At 42.4% G+C, this 18,750-nt stretch overlaps 1 protein-coding gene across 4 annotated transcripts in view; it reads left to right on the forward strand.

Moving 5' to 3' along the window:
• LOC103147570 (transcription factor SOX-6-like) overlaps nt 1-18,750 on the forward strand; it is a 147,157-nt gene that overhangs the window by 113,299 nt on the left and 15,108 nt on the right. For 3 of the 4 annotated variants that reach the window (XM_007565974.2, XM_007565975.2, XM_016678555.1), the window contains 3 exons: nt 7,920-8,069; nt 9,598-9,781; nt 11,349-11,545. In XM_007565974.2, the coding sequence (XP_007566036.1) occupies nt 7,920-8,069; nt 9,598-9,781; nt 11,349-11,545 (531 nt within the window). The remainder of the gene's footprint in view (nt 1-7,919; nt 8,070-9,597; nt 9,782-11,348; nt 11,546-18,750) is intronic. The other variant, XM_016678556.1, reaches the window with a different exon arrangement.

Raw genomic sequence — 18,750 nt, forward strand, 5'->3', positions numbered from 1 at the left:
AATCCACAAGAAGCACAGTGGACAGCTTTTAGATAGCTGTCCACTGTAGTGACCACTATGAAAGGGTTAAAGGAAGGATTTTACATTCAAGCTATAGGAGGAATACATCTGAATACATTTTGCATATCTTTATTAACGGGCCCTAATGAAACTGTGTCTGTATTCCTAACTCAGCGAGAATACAATCCCATCATCTTCATAGCATGACACTTAAAGGCCAAAGCTATTGTTAAACTCAAGAGCCAAGAGCTTACAGTGATGGATATAATTAGGAAAGAGGACCTTGGGATTTATTTGAAGACTAACATTCATAACGATAGAATGGTTAACAGGTTATCAGGTTAACAAAAGGAAGCTTAAGAATGCAACACCACTCCGTTCTCTGTACAATATGCTAGCTTGATTTCCTGTGCTTTGCTCGATATGTTCCTGAAGAACTTAGAAACATTTTTTTTTCTTTTAAGTGGAAAGTACAATCGGGAGCTGGAGGGCACCCAGCATGCATTAATTGGCGCACGTTCCAGCTTCCCTCGTGTTTTCTTTTGAGCTTAATGGCGTTCCAGTAGCTCTTTAAAATAACATGACACAGCGTTTGAAGACAGAGCTGGGTGGACTGACGCTAACAGGTTAGCCTCCTTACTCGCTGCCTGTCAACTGTATCAGACAAGACCCGTTATGATGAATGACGGAGGAATTCCACCCCACCAGCACAACACCTGGCCCCAGCAATTCATCACATTTATTTAACGGCTCCCTGACACCTGCGGTTTGAAAATAGCACTTATCCCTAATAGTTATCATACAACATGTTTGCAAAGCTAAAAGATTATGCAAAATGGAAAATAGGGGATAGAAGAAAAAAGAACAGATTTGCTCTCTGAAGGCGGTTGAGATCTTGACAAAACAAGCCCACCACCCTTCCTGCTCTACCTACCCAGGAAGGACAAAAACTCTTAAGAAAAAGGCTTTTTTTAATTTCACTCACCAACAATACAGCTTCATCATGTCACTCATTACCATAGCATGGCTTTTTAGATGTCACAAGAATCCTTATCTCACTTTATTCAATTTGCATTGTGGTTCTCGTTTATCGGAGAACTCATTAGCCGCTATTGACTTAGCAAAGCGCTGCGCTTCGCCACGCTTCGCCGCGGGGGTGTCGGAGCCCTCCTGTCTCCCACTCCTGGCTTTGAAATGATCAAAAGGAGCCGCACGGTGCGCGAGAGGTAAAGAGGGCGCGTGATGTCAGAGGCGCAAATGTCGCTCACATTCAAGACGCTGGCGGAGAACGAGAGGCGGCGAGGAACCTGAATGAGAGAGGAAGCTTCTCATCAGGCCGTCGGCAGAAACCGAAAAAGAGGAAGAAAGGCGGGGAGACAGGGAGCGCGGGGAAGTGTTCAGGATGGAATAAACGGTGATTGTTGGGGGATTTTGCGTGCGTGTGTGTAAGAGGTTGTAACAGAGAGGGAGAGAGGCAGGCAGTGGCTGCCAGCATGTTTGGACATTGTTTATACAGTAACGCTTTTGCTAAGAGTGATCATGATAAGACTTCGACAATAAGTCTGTACTTGTTCATCATGACAGAAACTTTTTTTTACTTTACAGCAAATAAAAAAAAATTATAGAGAATAACATTTGCACATCATGCTGTGCTTGTGGTTATAATATTTCTGACTTTATTTCTGACAGAATTATGACTTTAATCTCAGTATTCTCCCTTTTTTCTCAAAATCAGAATTGATTTCTCTCTAAAGCTCATATTTAAGGTGCTACTTTATTTTTATTCTTACTTCTTTAATTATCAGTTCTAGTGTTTATGTATCAGAACCTAATAAAACTGATTGTGGCGAAGCGTGGCGTAGTGGTAACGCGCCCGTCCTGTTTATAAAGACTTTCATTCCTCATCTGGGGTTTGATTCCTGACTTTTCTGTATCTTCTGTCCATTTCCCTGTGATTGTCTCAGTGTCGAGCAGACTTTAGCTCACATTTGACATCATAAGACTTTATTATACTGAGGCGTTTGCGATCAGCTCGTTGGCTGCAAAGTGCCCTGAAGAGCCCAGATCATTGGCCGTCCATCACTGTGCCTGACGGTTGAAAGGCCTCCAGAGATTTGAGTTCTTTTCTCAGAGTTTATACAAGGTTTGAATTTTCTGAAACATCATCTTCTTGTAGGATTTGCAGCTGTGTTATTATTATTACATTATTGAAACATTTTCCATTTCTGAAAAAAAAAAATCTTACAGTGGGCGTTGTTAGGTCATTGTTGAATTATGTTCTATTACCCTCATAAATTCGATGAAAGCAGAGAGGTTGCAGATAGTCTTTCCACACACAGCTTTCCTATATTTGCTTTATCTTTGTTTAATAATTAAAATATGAAATCCATTGCATCCCTCCTTGGGATGTCAACGATTGAACCAGGTACAGAAAGAACCATTTTAATTACGTCCTAAAATGTAAAAAAACCTTCGAATTTTACGACAGGGTGTACTTTCTTTTCACCATGACTATCATTCCAGCGCTGGAAGCTTTAGTTACAGAGGTGTGCCAGTGTCGGAAAATGTTGTAACACTGATTCTCTGCTGCTCACTCCTGTGAAAACGTGGTGCGAGGCCAAATGCAATGGTGCAATCATTAAAAATGCATCAAAAAAAAAGAGAATGTTTCTAAAACAGCGAATCCGCGTTGTAGGAGAAGGGAGACATATGGCGCACTGTGTGCATTTGCATACATTAATGAACTCCTTTTTTTATTTGCTATCAAAAGGACGGTTTTCATGCAGCCCTTAAGTCGGGCTGTCGGTTGGGATTTGCACAAGCTGCTGTTTGTTAACATGACAGTCACTTTGAGAAAACTGAGATCTTGCTCAAGTCATTAAGCTGTGTTGACTAGGAAGCCCCTCATTTCCACTTGGGGAACCTCTTCATTAGCCTTTTAAAGCAGCGTGCCACTTCCTACTTCATAAGGGTCGGTTCACGGCTTCGTTAACGAGTTTGGTTCTGTAGGTCAGCATGTTTCCAGTTCCCAGCCTCAACACGAGCCGGTTGGGCGTGATTCTCGTTTCTTTGTGTCCCTTCACGTACTGCAGTTTTTGTGCTCTGCTCAGTTCGTCTTGGAAGTCAGAGAACGGATTTGGGAGCGACCCAAATAGAGCGCGTTCCCGTTGCGAGTCGGAACACCAGTAGGATTTGCTAAATGTTGTGGCAATAACTACTGTCAGCAAAATGAGCCGATAAAAAACATATTTCGTTCCTTTTTACGCCTTCGTACTCTTAAAGGAACATGTTCACAATTAAGAATCGTACAGTACAAAGTGTGCCTCTTATTTAATGAGATACACACTGTCAGAATTGCTAATAAATAGTTTATGAAGGCAGCTTTTACTATTTTTTAATGTTCTAGCTACAAACTTGTGATCAGCTCAAGCTATTTACTCTGTTAAGCTGCCCTATAACCACTTTAAAGGGGAGTCCAATGTGCGACCTTCATAAATTTAAGCACAGCCTGACAGTCGTGTCCCAATGAAACATTAAACATGCCTGCAGCAGCGCCAAGTTTCTGGAAAAAAAAAAAAAAAACAATATCTGGAAATGTTGAACTGTGGTAGTATTTATTTATGCATCTGTACATAAACGATGTGACATTTATTTTAATATTGATTAATAAAACTCGCTCCAAAAGTTCCTGGTAAACAATTCCTACCTTCGAGTGGCCGGGTGGTGGAGCGAGACCGAGCCTGGTGTCTGGAAGCCGTTCTAGATGCTTGTTTAATGTTCATTAGTAAATTCAGCTGAATGTGTGAAATCACTGAAGAGATTAGACAGTTATTAAATGAAATTTAGATAGAAAGCAGAATAATATTAGGTCAAAGTCCAAAAAGTTTTGTCAGTACATCAACCCATTACTTTATTCAATGCCTATGAAAAAAGTGTGACTTATAGTCCGGAAACTGACTTATTGTCCAATGCTATTTCAAGGCATTAATCGTGAATCGGTTAGATTGCTCATTTCTTTACAATGACAAGAAGAGTTTAAAAGCTCTAGTTTTGTGTATAAAAATTTTCTCTCTCTTTTTTTTGTTTTTTTTGTTTTTCACTTTATCGGCTAAAAAAAAAAAATCAAATTTCAACATCTGTTTTTTTGAGATATGCGACAAAAGCTGCGCATGCAGAGCTTGACCGGGCGCGACCTGAAGCAACAGTTTTGAACGCGTGAATCTTGTGCTGCTGCCGCCGTGGGAACTTGTTCTGGCCAATTGTTTCTGAAGCCTCAAAGCAGACCCCTTCACAAACAGTGGATTTCTGCTGAAGAAAGGCCCCCTTTGTGTGCGGCTAATGTGAGGGAAATACAGTTGCTTAGCAGACATACTTGTTGAAATCATATGACATCTCCCTCTGTGTCTGTGCTCGGTCATTTTCTCGTCCGGTGTCTGGGGCCAGGGTAGAAAAGGTGAGAAAGACCATTTGTCCCACGAGGTCCTTCCTGCTTTAGGATCACACACTGGTCTGGTCTGAACGGCTTCGTCCTTCGCTGATGACGTTTTACGTTGTGGCGGAGTTGTTAGCAGAACCAGAGGACTTTAGCTGGGTCTGCTCACTTTGCCATGTTATATTCACTAATCATCACTCAGCTAACATTATCTAACTTCAGCAGCATTCCTCAACTCACTCAGCTTGTTTGGAGGACTGTTTGCAGCGTGTCTGCATGGCCACTGACCCACAGGTGTAAAACCAGCACAAATATCTTTGTGTTTAAAAGTGGCTCGGAAAAACGTGCATTTTAACAACGGGTTACACAGCTGTACCTGCTGAGGAAAGTGCGGAGGACGGAAACACAGATACGGCAAGTTTGGGAGCCCCAACTCAAACCGAGATAGGACTAATAGAATATTGACCGCTCCAAGGTAAAAAACAAAAACCAAAACCCAAATAAATTCAGTAGCTTCTCTTAGAGTGAATCTCTTCTCTTCTCGTCCTTAAAGTGGACATGGTCAACTAAGGTTCTGGCCAATGCCACCAGTGACTCCCAGTGCCGGCCCGCACCGCCGGGTCTGGCTGTCAATCCAGCTGTATCATTTGTTCACAGCTTAAAATCTATCCACTCTTTTCTGAGTGAGTTGACAATCAGTTTCTTTCTTATACACCTAAAAAAGACAAAACCTCATTTGTTTTGTGTCCTCCAGAGCAGCTTGAAGAAGCCAGCTACAGGGATCTTCCGCTCTGTTCTGACAAGAAAGAGAAAACGGTTTCTGTCAGACTTCACCTTTTTCTCTTTGTACTTGCACTAAAGTAAGCTAAACATGAACAGATAATGGAGCAGGGTCAACAATGAGACATTTTAGTGAAATAAGCACTTTGTTCCAAAGGCTAGTCAGGTAGTTTGGACAGACGGAGCGCAGTTTAAGACCCTCTTCGTCAATTTGTAATTTGGGAAATGGCTTCATTGTATTCCCTTGGGGGTTGATTGTGCAGCAAGAGCTTCAGTTTGGGTTGTTTACGCTGCACATTAGCAACTCAACAATCAATTGCTGAACGTCTTGGAAGGAAAAAAAAAGCAAGAAAAGCTTTTATCGTGAGCCTTGTTCTTTCAAGACGTCTGTCCTTTAGTTGTTGACAGAACCGCTGCTGCAAGCACAATAGCGTAGGGTGCAGAAAGTACGCAGAAGGCGTGCGTTTGTGTAGACAAAGGGGTTTGTGTTGGGGGGATTCCCAAATGTGTGTTCTACCCCCAAAAGATTCAGGTGTCTGCTCCGAGCCCCTCCGCTCCCTTTTTTGGCTGTAAGGGTATCAGGCACCGGTGTAAGTAACTCTGCGGTCGGCTTGATTGACGCGCGAGGCCTCACTGCCAACCATTGGAAAGGGGGATCTCGTATCGCCGAGGCGCTGGCCCGCGTGCTTCTGGTAGCTTCCAAGAAAAATAAGCAGCGTGACATCAGGGCTTTGTTTCAGCAGTGAGGCCCTCTCTGTTTGTGTTTAATATCGCTCAGAGAAAAGTGGAAAGGCAGCCAGCCAGCTTCTCCTGTCCCGACCACTGAACTCGGTACTTTGGGGGGAAAGTGACGGTGGTCCTATGTGTCTGCCGCGCGAGACCCTCCATCCCTCGCTCCTCCATCCCTCGCTCCTCCATCCCTCGCTCCTCCATCCCTCGCTCCTCTATCCCTCGCTCCTCCTCTTTGTTCGAAGGTTTTTTTGGGGGTTTTTTTGCTCTCAGATCTCGGTTCCTGTGAGGCCACGCAGTTTTGACTGCAGGGAAATCAGATCTCGCAACACCGGGGACCAGTCGAGGTTATAGAGGGCCAGACAGTAAAAAAAAACAAAAGCTAAACGACGATGGAGATCTGGGGAAGACGATATGAAAAATGATTTCTGGATGAAAACCGAGAGTCAGAAGACAAGTGGAGAGAGGCAGAGGGGGGCATCAAAAGGGAACTTGGTGGATTTAAGACCGATATTTAGAGGGAAAGGAGGGGAGAGTATAGATGAGGTGAGAGTAACACAGAGGGAAGAGGAGAGCAGAAAAAGAAAGAAGTGAGGGGAATCTAGTGAAGGCCAGCCACGTCTGGGTGGTTTTCCTGAGGAGAGGCTCTTTGATACTCCGGCACTCACACTCCAATGCGTTCAGACAGGAGTTGACAGTGGTTTCGGGCAGCGGTTTGTCTGGCCAGCAAGCTTTGATTTAGAAGACCCTGGACGGTGGGCCGAGTATTTGGCTCTTTGATTTTTGCTAAGTACTTTGGATGGAAAGTCAGCTCTATTTTTCTTTCTTCTTCTTCTCCTTCTTCTTTTCTTCTCCTTTTTCTTTTAGATTGTCCAAACCAAAGGCTAACGTGTTCCAAGGGTTTTACTTTTTTATTGTTCACTTTTCTGTTTTTTGTGGGAAAATTTGCAAAAGATGTAACTGGGGTTTGGCAAAAACTAACTGTGACTGCTCTTATCTAAATACATAGAGTGAAGAAATGAATCTATATATTCTGCTGACAGGGGAAAGATGGAACCGTTTCACTTTACAAGCATGCTAGCCTGCACAAACCAGCCCCTTGTTATACACTTCACTTTGTACAGAGGGTTTGGACCCTTGGCTACTGAGAAACTGTTCTAAATAGAGCTAACAGTTAGCTAGACTTAATGAGTTAATGAGCTAATGAGCCCACTAATGGTTGTTAGCTCTAGCTAATGGATGCCTTCAACAGAGGCATGGAGTCTTACGTTTTTACCATTAGCCAATTGCTAATGTTTGATTGTGACGTATGTAACGTATGTAATAAGCCAGTTGGACGATATGAAGCTTACTGGAAATTACCTACACTGTAAACAACCATCCTCCACTCCAAACTGCTGAGCTGAACCAGATGGCTGTTGATGTTAATTCAATATTTTGGAAGCCTGGCCGACGTTAAAACTACAGGCAGACTATAATTCTAAAACAGCTCAGAAAATCATCGTTCACAAATTCTCCTTTTATTTGTTGATTGGACCCATTGAAATTTCACCGGAAAAATCCAAGTCAATGGGAGAAATCCCAGACAGAGCACTGGAGGGCAATGAGAATCAAGCGGAATTGTGTATGAAAGCAACAGCCAGGCTACAAGTATACAAAACTTTGTGTTGCATAAATCATATAAAAACCTCAATAAGATGGAATGAAGCTGGTGGTTACAAGAAATGAAAAAATTTGGAATGCGTAAATGCTTTTGCATGGCATTGTGTCGGTAAGCATGCATAAGTGGATCTACTGTGGTGCAAAAAAAAAAAAAACTCCAGAGAGGACCAAAGATATGCTACAAAAAATAGGACCAAGGGTGTGTGTGTGTGTATATGGAAGTAGAAGAAAGGATGGAAGAGGAAAGCCACTGACGAGCTGCTGGCGAACAATGTTAATAAGCTGTTGGTTTTTCTGGTTTTTCCTCTTTTTGCAGCAGCTGTACGCCGCACAGCTGGCAAGCATGCAGATCTCGCCGGGAGCCAAGATGGCGCCCCTCCCGCAGGCTCCCAACTCCTCCAGTCCGCTTTCACCCTCCAACCTCAAGAGCGAGAAGCGAGCGTCCAGCCCCGTCACTCAGATTAAGGTGCGTGAAAATCCAATTGCGTTAACGATCAGGGGAGGCGTGCGAGCCGGAGTCACGTACGATCATTAGAAGACGGGCCTACCGAGCCAGCCGTTCATACTTGTTCCCCTGTAATTAATAAACGCAGAGTTAAAATCGGCGTCTTAATGTGCGCAACAGGCAACATAATAACACAAAAGGAAAGAGTGAGTTCAGAATGTGCGCTATGGGAAAACACTTAAGACTTGACGATTAGCGCAAAGTAAAAAAAAAAAAAAAAGTGAGAGGCTGGAAATTTGGAAGATGTTGAAACGATGATCTGTGCACGGCCCAGTGCTCTTCACCCTCAATTAGTGGGAGCTTATTTAAAAGTTGCGCTCTGACACATACACACACACGCAGACACACACACACGCACACACACATACAGGACACTGGCGCTGGCTGCTGTTTGGCAGAAGCCCAGACCTCTTCACTGGAGAGAGCGTGCGCCTCGTCTTTACTCAACAACCAGGCGGTAATGGAAACCATGTGTGTTTGTGGGGCACAGCTGCAGCCGGCGTCACAATAGGCCAGCGTCAGAGCTGGCCGCACTCAAACAGTGGAGCAGAGCCCCACCCTCTGCTAACCTTTACTGTGCATGTACCACCCCCATCCACATTAAACCCCCATCCACATTAAACCCCCTCGCTGTTTTTCCACGACAAGGCTCATCCTAAACTCCTCTCCTCGACACGTCGTCAGCTGCAAAGACTCAGACACCAATGGTGGGCTTATGTGTTTTTGTTTTTTGCTAATGTGTAGTTACAAGAAGTGATTTGTTCTGTATTGAGATAGTTCTGTACAGATAAATTCTTTTTTTGTTTGTTGTTGGGTTTTTTTGCTTGTTTTGTATTTAAATGTCTCAGATCATCCAACATATCTTTCTATCATGGATAACTTGAGTAAATACTAAAGTTAGTTTCAAGATTTAGTTTATTCAGAGGAAAAGAGCTACCTTAGAATGGAGTATTACAGTCATGCTAAGAAGAAACCTAAATTCACAACACAAAAATTATGAAAATAAAGTTATAAAATTACGAGAATAAAGTTGTAAAAATATGAAAATTAAGTCATATTATAACATTAAAAAAGTCAGTATTACAAGAACAAAGTTGTACAAGAGTGAAGTCAGAATAATATGAGAATAAAGTTGTAATAATATGTCAGTGATTTTGTAATATTACCAAAATAAAGTCATAATATTTTGACTTTATTGTATTATTTTTACTTGAATTTTGTAGTATTTTGACTTTATTTTAGTTATTTTGGTCAATTTTAAATGTCAGATATCGGTATCGGAAGTGAAAAAAGTGGATCGGTGCGATCCCTAGTCAGAAAGTGCAAACGAGGCAGAAAATAGAACAATATCTGGCTTTTATGCCTTTAGTTTTCTGTGGAGCATTTCTAAAATCTCATCTTGTCGTGTGAGTCGTATATCAAGCCCCAGCGGGTCTCTTGAGCAGAACGCATGTTTACACCCCGAACATCTCCTCTCTTTTCTGGACAGGAAGAAGGATCCACACAGCCACTGAACCTCTCCGCCAGACCGAAGACGGCTGAGCCGTATCGCTCTCCGACGTCACCCACGCAGAGCCTGCTGCCCGGAAACAAGACCAGCCCAGGTGGCCTGGGCAAGGGTCGCATCCCGAGCCCCATCCCCATCCCCAGCATGGGCCGAAATGCCTCCCTGGGTAGGTGGCAGAAACATCCTGCCGGACCAAACCCCGTTGAATCTGCTGCTCTCGGCCCAAAGTCACGTCGTGTGTAAACACGCTTCCTCACGTCTATGCCGTACATCCACCCTGCCTCTAACAAACAAGTCCTTGCTTCCGTGTAAAAAAAAAAAAAAATCCCTTTAAATGGAAAAACAAAAACATCACGCAGCCAGACGCTTCGCTCCTCCCTGCCACCCACAGACACACTGTGCTGCGCCGCGTGCGCCCGAACGACTGCAGACACCTCAACCCCACCAGGAGACCTCTGTGTGTGTGTGTAAAATCTGAGTGAGTGTTTGTGTTTTACAGGAGTCCAAAGCCCTGTATTTAGCCCCAATGAAAACCTGGCAGCGGAAGCAGTGAAACCCAGCACACGTTATTTGGTTTTTAAGAGCTTCCTCGCATTATTGTCTGCCCGCGCTAGACCTTTTATGCCCCTACCTCTGCTATCTGTTATTAAGGCCAATCTAAAGCCTCTCATTATACCACTCCCCCCGCTCCCCACCTCTCACCCCCCACCCTCCACCTCAGAAAACAATTTCACCGGCTTCTCTATTGTGGCTTTGAGGACGAGACGCTTGTGTTCTCTGCAAAAGTTATTTTTCACCCGTTTTTAGCGGCCACCCAAGCGTACAGTGCCTCCTTTACTCGTCTGCTAATTAAACAAGGAGGGCAGCGGAAACTTTACATCCTTTTTTTATTTTTTTTTACTTCTTTTAATTCCTCAAGTGCGCGTGTGGGGCTTCAAAAGTGAGGAGTGTGGCGCACAAACAAGCAAAGTGGGAGGGAGGGAGGTTCTCCTCATTTCCGAAAACCGGAAAACAACACGTGCGGACCGTGATGTGAGCCCAAAAATCTGATCTTGTGTATTTAAAATGTTAAAATATCCTCTACTTTACCTAAACTAATTTATCACAAAAAAAAGGTTTGCCACAGAAACAATTCTGAAATCAACACTGTAAAAAAAAATAAAAAAAATGTATTTTTGGTCTAGTTTCAAGAGCAAACATCTTTGTACATTTCAAAGAAGTCAAAAATAACTTACAGGCAACTTTTCAGAAAGATATACAATTTCTTAATATTATTGAATAAGTAATAATCTGGTAACTCCACAAGCAGATTATTTCTCTTTCCCCATCTTATAAGTGGAAAATATCTACCAGTGGAACTAGAACGTTTTCATCAATTTTAAGGAATTACTCACTTCAAACAATCTCTTACGGTGCTGAAAAGTTCTTAATAAGCTAGTTTTGTCTTATTTCAGCTGTAGAGAGATATTTGCACTAGAAACTAGACCAAAAATACTTGGTGAAATTGTGTTTCTGCAGTGAAGGTCAAACCAGGCTCTGTGACAAAACAGGAAGGACTTTTTCTACCAGTTATCTAACATCCCAATTCCACTTTTCTACTTTTCTTTTGTAGACTAAATGCAGTGATTTAGACTCTTAAGATGCAATTTTATCTAACATTCTTGTATGTAAATCAAGTGTGTCACTGTTCATGCTTTCAGCCGTTCTCCTTCTTCTGCTGTGTCTGTGTGCAGACATCTTGTCCAGCCTCAACTCCACAGCGTTGTTTGGGGACCAAGACGCGGTTATGAAAGCCATCCAGGAGGCGCGGAGCATGAGGGAGCAGATCCAGAGGGAGCAGCTCCACCATCAGCAGCAGCAGCCGGGCCACCAGAGTCTGGAGGCCAAGCTGTCCGCACTCAGCAGCATGAACCTCAACAACAGCAACAAGGTTAGAGAGATGTGTGTGTGTACAAGTTAGGACATGCCCACTCTTTTCACCAATGACTTTTACAGGAGTCAGTAAGGTGTAATCTCTTCAATAATACCAAACCTTAAAGGAGCAGTATTGTGTAAAATCTAAATTTTTTTGTTTTACATCAGGTTATTTTATTCCCTCATCAAAAACACACCTGGAGTGTTGCTTTGACTCTTTCATGCATGATTGAGAAATACTCTAATCTCCCGTGGCAACCATTCAGCTGTACAAAACGTCTGGGTGAACCTAGCCCCGCCTTCAAGGCGCAGCTCCTCCTCTGAGCTCCAATTTCCAAACTTCTGAGCTTCTGAAATACAGACCAGCTCTCCCACTCAGCTCCTTCAGACTAGCTGATAGAAATTAGCAATCACCTGGTGGAACTGTGCATCTGCTGAGCTCATTAAAGTTCAATGCTGGTAAAAATGTTAAAGGGTTAACAGAGGAGCCATGTTGTGATGACTTCCTGAAATTTCAGAAAGTTTTTAAAGAGACGGAAGCCCAATTTTAAGGCGTTAAATTACAAAGTAAAATTTCTTTTAAGTCATTTTAGATACTTACAGCATTTTTATAACAACTGAAATTAATATAGTTACTTAATTGTGCTATAAAATGATACTATGTGACTGAAAAACATATAATACTGCCCCTTTAAACGTTTCTACATTGACTGAAACCTTTCTTACATCGTGCAGTTGACTTCATAACATCCATACCTCTCTCTTTACCACAAAGCTAGTTTGACATAAAATGTATTATAATCATTCGGCCCTACCTCCCCACATGGACTTCATTGGGTACCCTTCCCAGTTCTTAGAAGTTAGTTCCTCATGACATTGATTCAACAAGATGTTGGAAACATTCCTCTGAGACATAGGCTCACATTGACATAATGGCATCATGTATTTGATGTTAAATTGACTCAAATCTCCCATTTCACCTCATCCCAAAGATACTCTCTTGGAAAGAACTCATTGTCATGTTCAAGAAACCAGTTTGAGATAATGTGAGTGTTGTGAGCCATCAGATTATGGGTATAGTAGGATCATACAGGGGTGGACATGGTCAGCAATAGCGCTTTTCCATTCACACTGACTAGTAAAAGTGCTTTACACTAAACCAACTTCCACCCATTTACACTCACAAACTCGCACACACATATAAACCAAAAATCAGGTCATTAGGCAACTTGGGGTTAAGTGGCTTGCCAAGGGGCGTGTGGACAGGTGGCAGGAGAATACTGGAATCGACCCAATAAACTTCCCATTACAATATGACTGCTCTGTCGCTAAGCCTTAGTCACTCTCAGTCGCCTTTAGTTGTTGCCAATTGTCCAAAAGTGTAAGAAAAAGCTATCTCCCACTGGATGATGCTAACACCACCAGCCCGAACCATTTATTCAAGGCAGGATGCCTTCCCTTAGTAACATAAAATTATGGCTTTGACCTATAAAAGTCACAACTGAAATTAGATGTTGAGACATGGCAACGTTTTCCCAATTTGCTGTTGTTCAGTTTTGCTGAGCCTGTGTGAATTGTAGCCTGAGCTTCCTGTTCTTAGCAGAGTAATACCCAAGGTTCAAGGTATGATATGTCTCTCATTCATTGATGGTATTCTACATAGCATGGTGGTAATGAGTAGCTACTAAATTTGAGCCGCTGTTGCCCTTCTGTAATCAGTCTGATCTTTGAAATTAATAAGTAATTTTTGCTCACAAAACCACTGCTGACTGGACAGTTTCTTGTTTCAGAAAATGTTCTGTAGACCTGTGAGCATCTTATGGAAAATCCCACTAAATCCACAGTTTTCTGAAATGTTTTGGCCAATCCATTTGGTATCAACAACAATGCGATGTTTGCAGTCATTGAACATGACATTGTCCTCTACGTAACTGGGATCTAGTCCTGGATATGAAGTCCAGTTGTTAGCACATTTTAGACGTATCTATGCTACAGCTATCTTCTGCTCTCTATACTGTACCATCAAGTAATGAAGGAACCTGATGAACCCAGTCTTTTTAATCCAGTGTACGGCTGAAGGTAAAACGCCAAACGCCTCTGGAACAGTCACCCAAAAATCAAGTTGTATCCAGCCTTTCCCAGCACAAACCAGTGTACAGAGAGCCATATGTTACCAAGTGTTAGCAAGGATTTTTGGCCAGTTTAAAAGACGTTACACATAATACTAATGTACCAGCTTCGACCTGCTGAAAGGATTCTCCATTTCTCCCCCTGAAGCATTGGTTTCTGTCTCTGTTGCCCTAAAACATACACTTTCTTGGAGAAACGGCGACGCGCACCTCCGTGGTTCTGAAGCCCCTTCATTCCTGTGGTGCATTTTTCTTTTGTATTACCTTGGCTGAGTGTCCGGGGTTTCTCCTCAGACAGAGGAATATTCATGGATGATATTTGGTGTCATTTGGCTCGAGCTGCTGCTGCTCTTAAGAACTTCTCTTTTTCTCCTCTCGTCTCTCCGGCCACCCAGAAGCCAAGAGCTTTGAAGAGAGAGCAGCTGGGCCAATGACAAGTGATGGTTTTGGCGTGTTAGTGTGTGTATGTTTGTGAGCTTGCCCTGACTATGTGAGTGGGGCTTTTTTTTCCTCGGTTTTTGATAGATCATGTTAACATTAGCCTATGTTCATGTGTGTGTCTGTCTGTGTGTGTTCGGCCTGGTTGGGGCGTTTTAGCCCAATTACAGGGTTTGTTTCAGAGACAACTTCTCCTCTAGAGATGTTCAAATCAGAATTTTGTAGGAATATACCGATCTCCAGGTTTTACAAAGCTTTGACCAGCTAACGATTTTGGCCTCCCAGTTTTGAGTCAATTTAGTGTTTATCAATTGGCACAGAGGCTCTCTCTGCGTTTCCATTTCAAATGTGAACAAGTTGGTTTCCTGCCAATGTTGAAAGAACACAAGTTCGCAATTTTGATGTTTCCATTGACTAAGAAAGCTTGTGTTTTTATGCTTGTTCACACATTAAGTCAGTTAAAATCGTGGCAGTGACAGATGTAAACGGTTACATGAGATATGTTCATATTTCAAAGTGTTGTTATTTGCAGGACCTGCTCATGCTTACGTATGATACGTTTGCTGATCAGGAAACATACAGTTGTTGAGTTTCTTACAGGCCGGCAAATAGTCAAGAGCAAAATGACAACAATCATCCAATTCGGTCACCAGACATTTCTCTCTTCAGTCTCTGTCCATCGGGGTGACCAAGCTAGAGTCTTTGCACTGAGATCTCATATCCACAGGAGAAATTCACATTCCAAAACATCTTCAATCAGTCTGATCAGCCAATCATGGATTCTTAGGATCAGACATTCTGGGGGAAAAAAAAAAAACAAGGGGGGAGAACACGATTACGCTGACTCTCCTGTGCAATTGATCCCATGTTGCTCAAAACCAAGCAGATAAAAGGGGAGGAGAGGAAGTCATAAATATTTTAGGGGTGGAGACTTTGAACCCTCCTCAACCCCCAAGTAGGTCATGATTGGTGCGCTCTAAGGATGGGCTGTTTTTGAATCTTCTGGACTTGTTTGGCTTGCATCTTTAGGAAGAAAAACATCCGAAATCTGGCGAAGAAGAAGAAAATCCAGCGCCGTACACAACTTTCGCTCCCGAGTGGGTTTTTCTTTATGAGTCATTATACCATTAAACACTGAAAAACTCATAAGCATAAATTATATAACAGCTGCAGATAAATTCCTTATGAAAGTTTAATGTGACTTGTCTGCTGCAGGTCCAGCTGAAAGTACCACGGAGATGAGTTTGTGCATCAAAGCGATTTCTTTCTTCTTTTTTTTTTTCTTTTTTTTTTGCTTACAGTTAAAGTCAGAAACAGTCACACGTTAAGGTGGGCGAGGACCGCTGCAAGTCGTTGAAACTCGACATTTTCCAACTTTATAGGAAACAAAAACCCAAGCAATGCAGTTATTTAGTTTACAGCCACCCGCCTACAAATAAAAAGCTCACTGGGAAAGTTTTAGTGATTGTTTCCGCCGGCGCTTGTTGTCATGTTGTTGTTCGCCACCTAACAACAGGCACTCGGGCCGTTTCTCTTCTCAAACGTAAATGTATCCAAAAAAACCCCCCCAAAAAAACCTGGACAAACAAATCTGTTGGTGTCAATGTTTTTCTTCTTCTTCTCCTTTTTCCCCCCAAACTCACCAAAGACTTCGCTCTGTCTTAAACAATTCATGGATGGAACTTGCCGGAGAGACTCAAGAGTGTGACTCAATGCTTCCACCTTCGGGAGGCAAGAAGAGAGAAGAGCGCCACTCTCTCTTTACCTTGGACCGCCCTTTGTTTTCTGTTCGCCGAATAAGTTTCCGACTCCCCTTGAATATTTTAAGGCTCAGTCCTTTTGTTTTATGAGGCCACACTGACAGTGGATTTGGGTTTTATTGAGGAAAAGGGGCAAACGCTGAAACCGATACCTTCGGCGTTGAACGTTGAGCTATTTGTTGCTCCAGCTGACTCGGCTCAAACCGAGTCGCCGGACGGCGTTTGTGTTTGTTTCGTTGTGTGTGTATTTTAGTCCCATAGGCATTTCTCTGAGACGTAAAAAGTGATCCGAGCCTTCTATCTGTGTGTGTGTGTGTGTGTGTGTGTGTGTGTGTGTGTGTGTGTGTGTGTGTGTGTGTGTGTGTGTGTGTGTGTGTGTGTGTGTGTGTGTGTGTGTCCTGGCTCTGCGCTGGCCTTGGCCATGTTAATGTCATTATAGCTGGTGTGCAGACTACAGGCCCGGCCAGTTAGTGGCATTGTTGAGTATCACCTTACGCTTACGTTGCTTCCAGCTGGCCTGCGGCTGCCAGAGCTCACAGAAATAGTCGCTGTGTTTGACTGTGTGGGTGCGCACAAGCATGTGCAAAAAAGAAAGAAAAAGAGCGTGCACGCTCATTTTTATCTCAACAGTCACAAAGCACTCAATAAGCCCTGTTAAGCATCTGAAAGACTGGAGCGTTTGAACTGCTCGCTTATTACGTGATGACAAACTGGACGCGGTCGTTTGTCACGTTACAACGTAAAAACAAAGAGGCTTTTGGGTGAATCAGGGCAAAGTCGGCCCTGCATAATGAATTGGTGTTCTTGGTATGATATGTATCTGGCTGAACACCAGCAGACTGGATCCAAAAGCAAAAGTGGTTTAAATTTATACATCAGTTAAGAAAGGACATAAATACGTCTGTTTTCTCACTCACAGATGGACTGATAATCTCATAAATATGGTTCATTTGAATTTTGCTTCATTGCTTTTAGCAACAAGGCAGTTCAAAGTAAAGACATAATGCAGTAGCTAATTATGAAAGAAGCCATAAACATTACGTTTTGTCAAATGCCATCACGAAAAACCTTCAAGGAAATATACGTCAAATATTTTTGATAAATGTTCCAGTTCTTATTATCAAAGGTGACTCTAAACAGGCGGGTTTTCAGCCTTGACTTAAAGGAAGTCAGTGTTTCGGCAATTTTGCTGTTTTCTGGAAGTTTGTTCCAGATTAGTGGAGCATAGAAGCTGAATGCTGATAGCCCATGGTTGGTCCTGGTTCTGGGAATGCAGAGTAAGCTAAAACCAGAAGACCTGAGTGGTCTGGAAAGTTGTTACCATGGCAACAGGTCTCACCTGAATCGATTACCAGGGCCTCTGTATGACTGATGAGATGAGTTGGAGCAGAGACGTACAAATCTAGTAGGACGCCGACTCTTGAGGAGTGGAGCTGGACATCCTTGTTGAGGTACTTTGGTGTGTAGAGCAGTTCATGGTTTAATTAATCAAAGTTAGGTGCACCGGTCCAAAAGCATCAAAAACCCACATGATCATCCATCTACTACTGTGTTTCACTACAGATGGTTTGACGTCTTTGAGCTAAAATTCTTTGTTTGGTGTTTTTCCAAACACCCGTCAACACTGATTGATTTTTTTACATACATATATATTCTACATTTTACTGCATTCATTCTCAGATCTTGCTTAAATTTTTTTTTTCTCCTCGCAACTCTTTTTAACAAACCACACTTGTGAATCTACTGTACTTTGACATTTATCTTGCCTGAAGAGTCTAAAATTCATCTCCTAGGTCACAGGTGTCAAACTCCAGTCCTCGAGGGCCGGTGTCCTGCAACTTTTAGATGTGCCTCTGCTGCACCACACCTGAATAGAATAATTAGGTCATTAGCAGGACTCTGGTGAACTTACCTACACAAGGAGGAGGTAATTAAGCCATTTCATTCCAGTGTTTTGTAGCTGTGGTACATCTAAAAACTGCAGGACACCGGCCCTCGAGGACTGGAGTTTGACACCCCTGTGGACCTAGGTTGTTTGCAGTTTTTCTGAGCATTTCTAACCAGGGGGTAAATGTATTGTAATATTAACTTCAGGGAAGATTGACAGCTGTCTGAAATATTTTCCTCCTGTGAGTGATCTTTTTCACAATTGAATGGTGGACTTTGAATTGTTTCTAAATGGCATTTTAACCCTTTCAGGTTTGGGGCTGCAGATAATTGCTTCTATGAGATTTTTGCTGATTCTTCCACATAACTTAATGCCCCAGATTAGGAAAACTGCCAAAACTCCTTCTCATTATTCATTAAATGAGTTCACTTGATTATCACTCGTTTAAATAATGTTCCTACATTTTCTCCTGCGTCTGCACTGGGTAGATTTTTCCATTTAGGTTTGTTTTTTTAATTGAAATTTGATTTTATGACCTGGTAAAGACCAGGGGTGTCAAGATACATAAAAATCATACGGTTAAAAGAGGGTGTTCTTTTTTTTTTTTACTATAACTGTTTGCCATATTAAGAGAAATTTCACTGCCAACAGAGCGTAGATGTTGTTCCACCTCCAATGTTTCATTTATGACCATTAAAGTTACTTTCAAATTCCCTTTACGTCGGCTTTTCAAGGACCAGTCACAATATATGTACAAATTTTGCAGTTTACAGGAAGCATAAATTTTGGGCTCTTTAATTTAATATGGCCCATTCCACAGAAAGTCTTTTGTCTGTCCAATGTTGGCATTGGTCAGCACACTTGCACCGTTAAGCAGGAAAGGTCTAGACCGAGGAGAACAAGTGACTTGGTTCTTCTTTTTTTAGGAAGCGTGCCCAATGAAACCAGGAGTTCTGATTAAAAAGGGTAACAACCATAATTTTTCTTCAAATGATGTCTGAATGAT

Source organism: Poecilia formosa, unplaced genomic scaffold (genome assembly GCF_000485575.1).
Source record: "Poecilia formosa unplaced genomic scaffold, Poecilia_formosa-5.1.2 Scaffold185, whole genome shotgun sequence".
NCBI lineage: Eukaryota > Metazoa > Chordata > Actinopteri > Cyprinodontiformes > Poeciliidae > Poecilia > Poecilia formosa.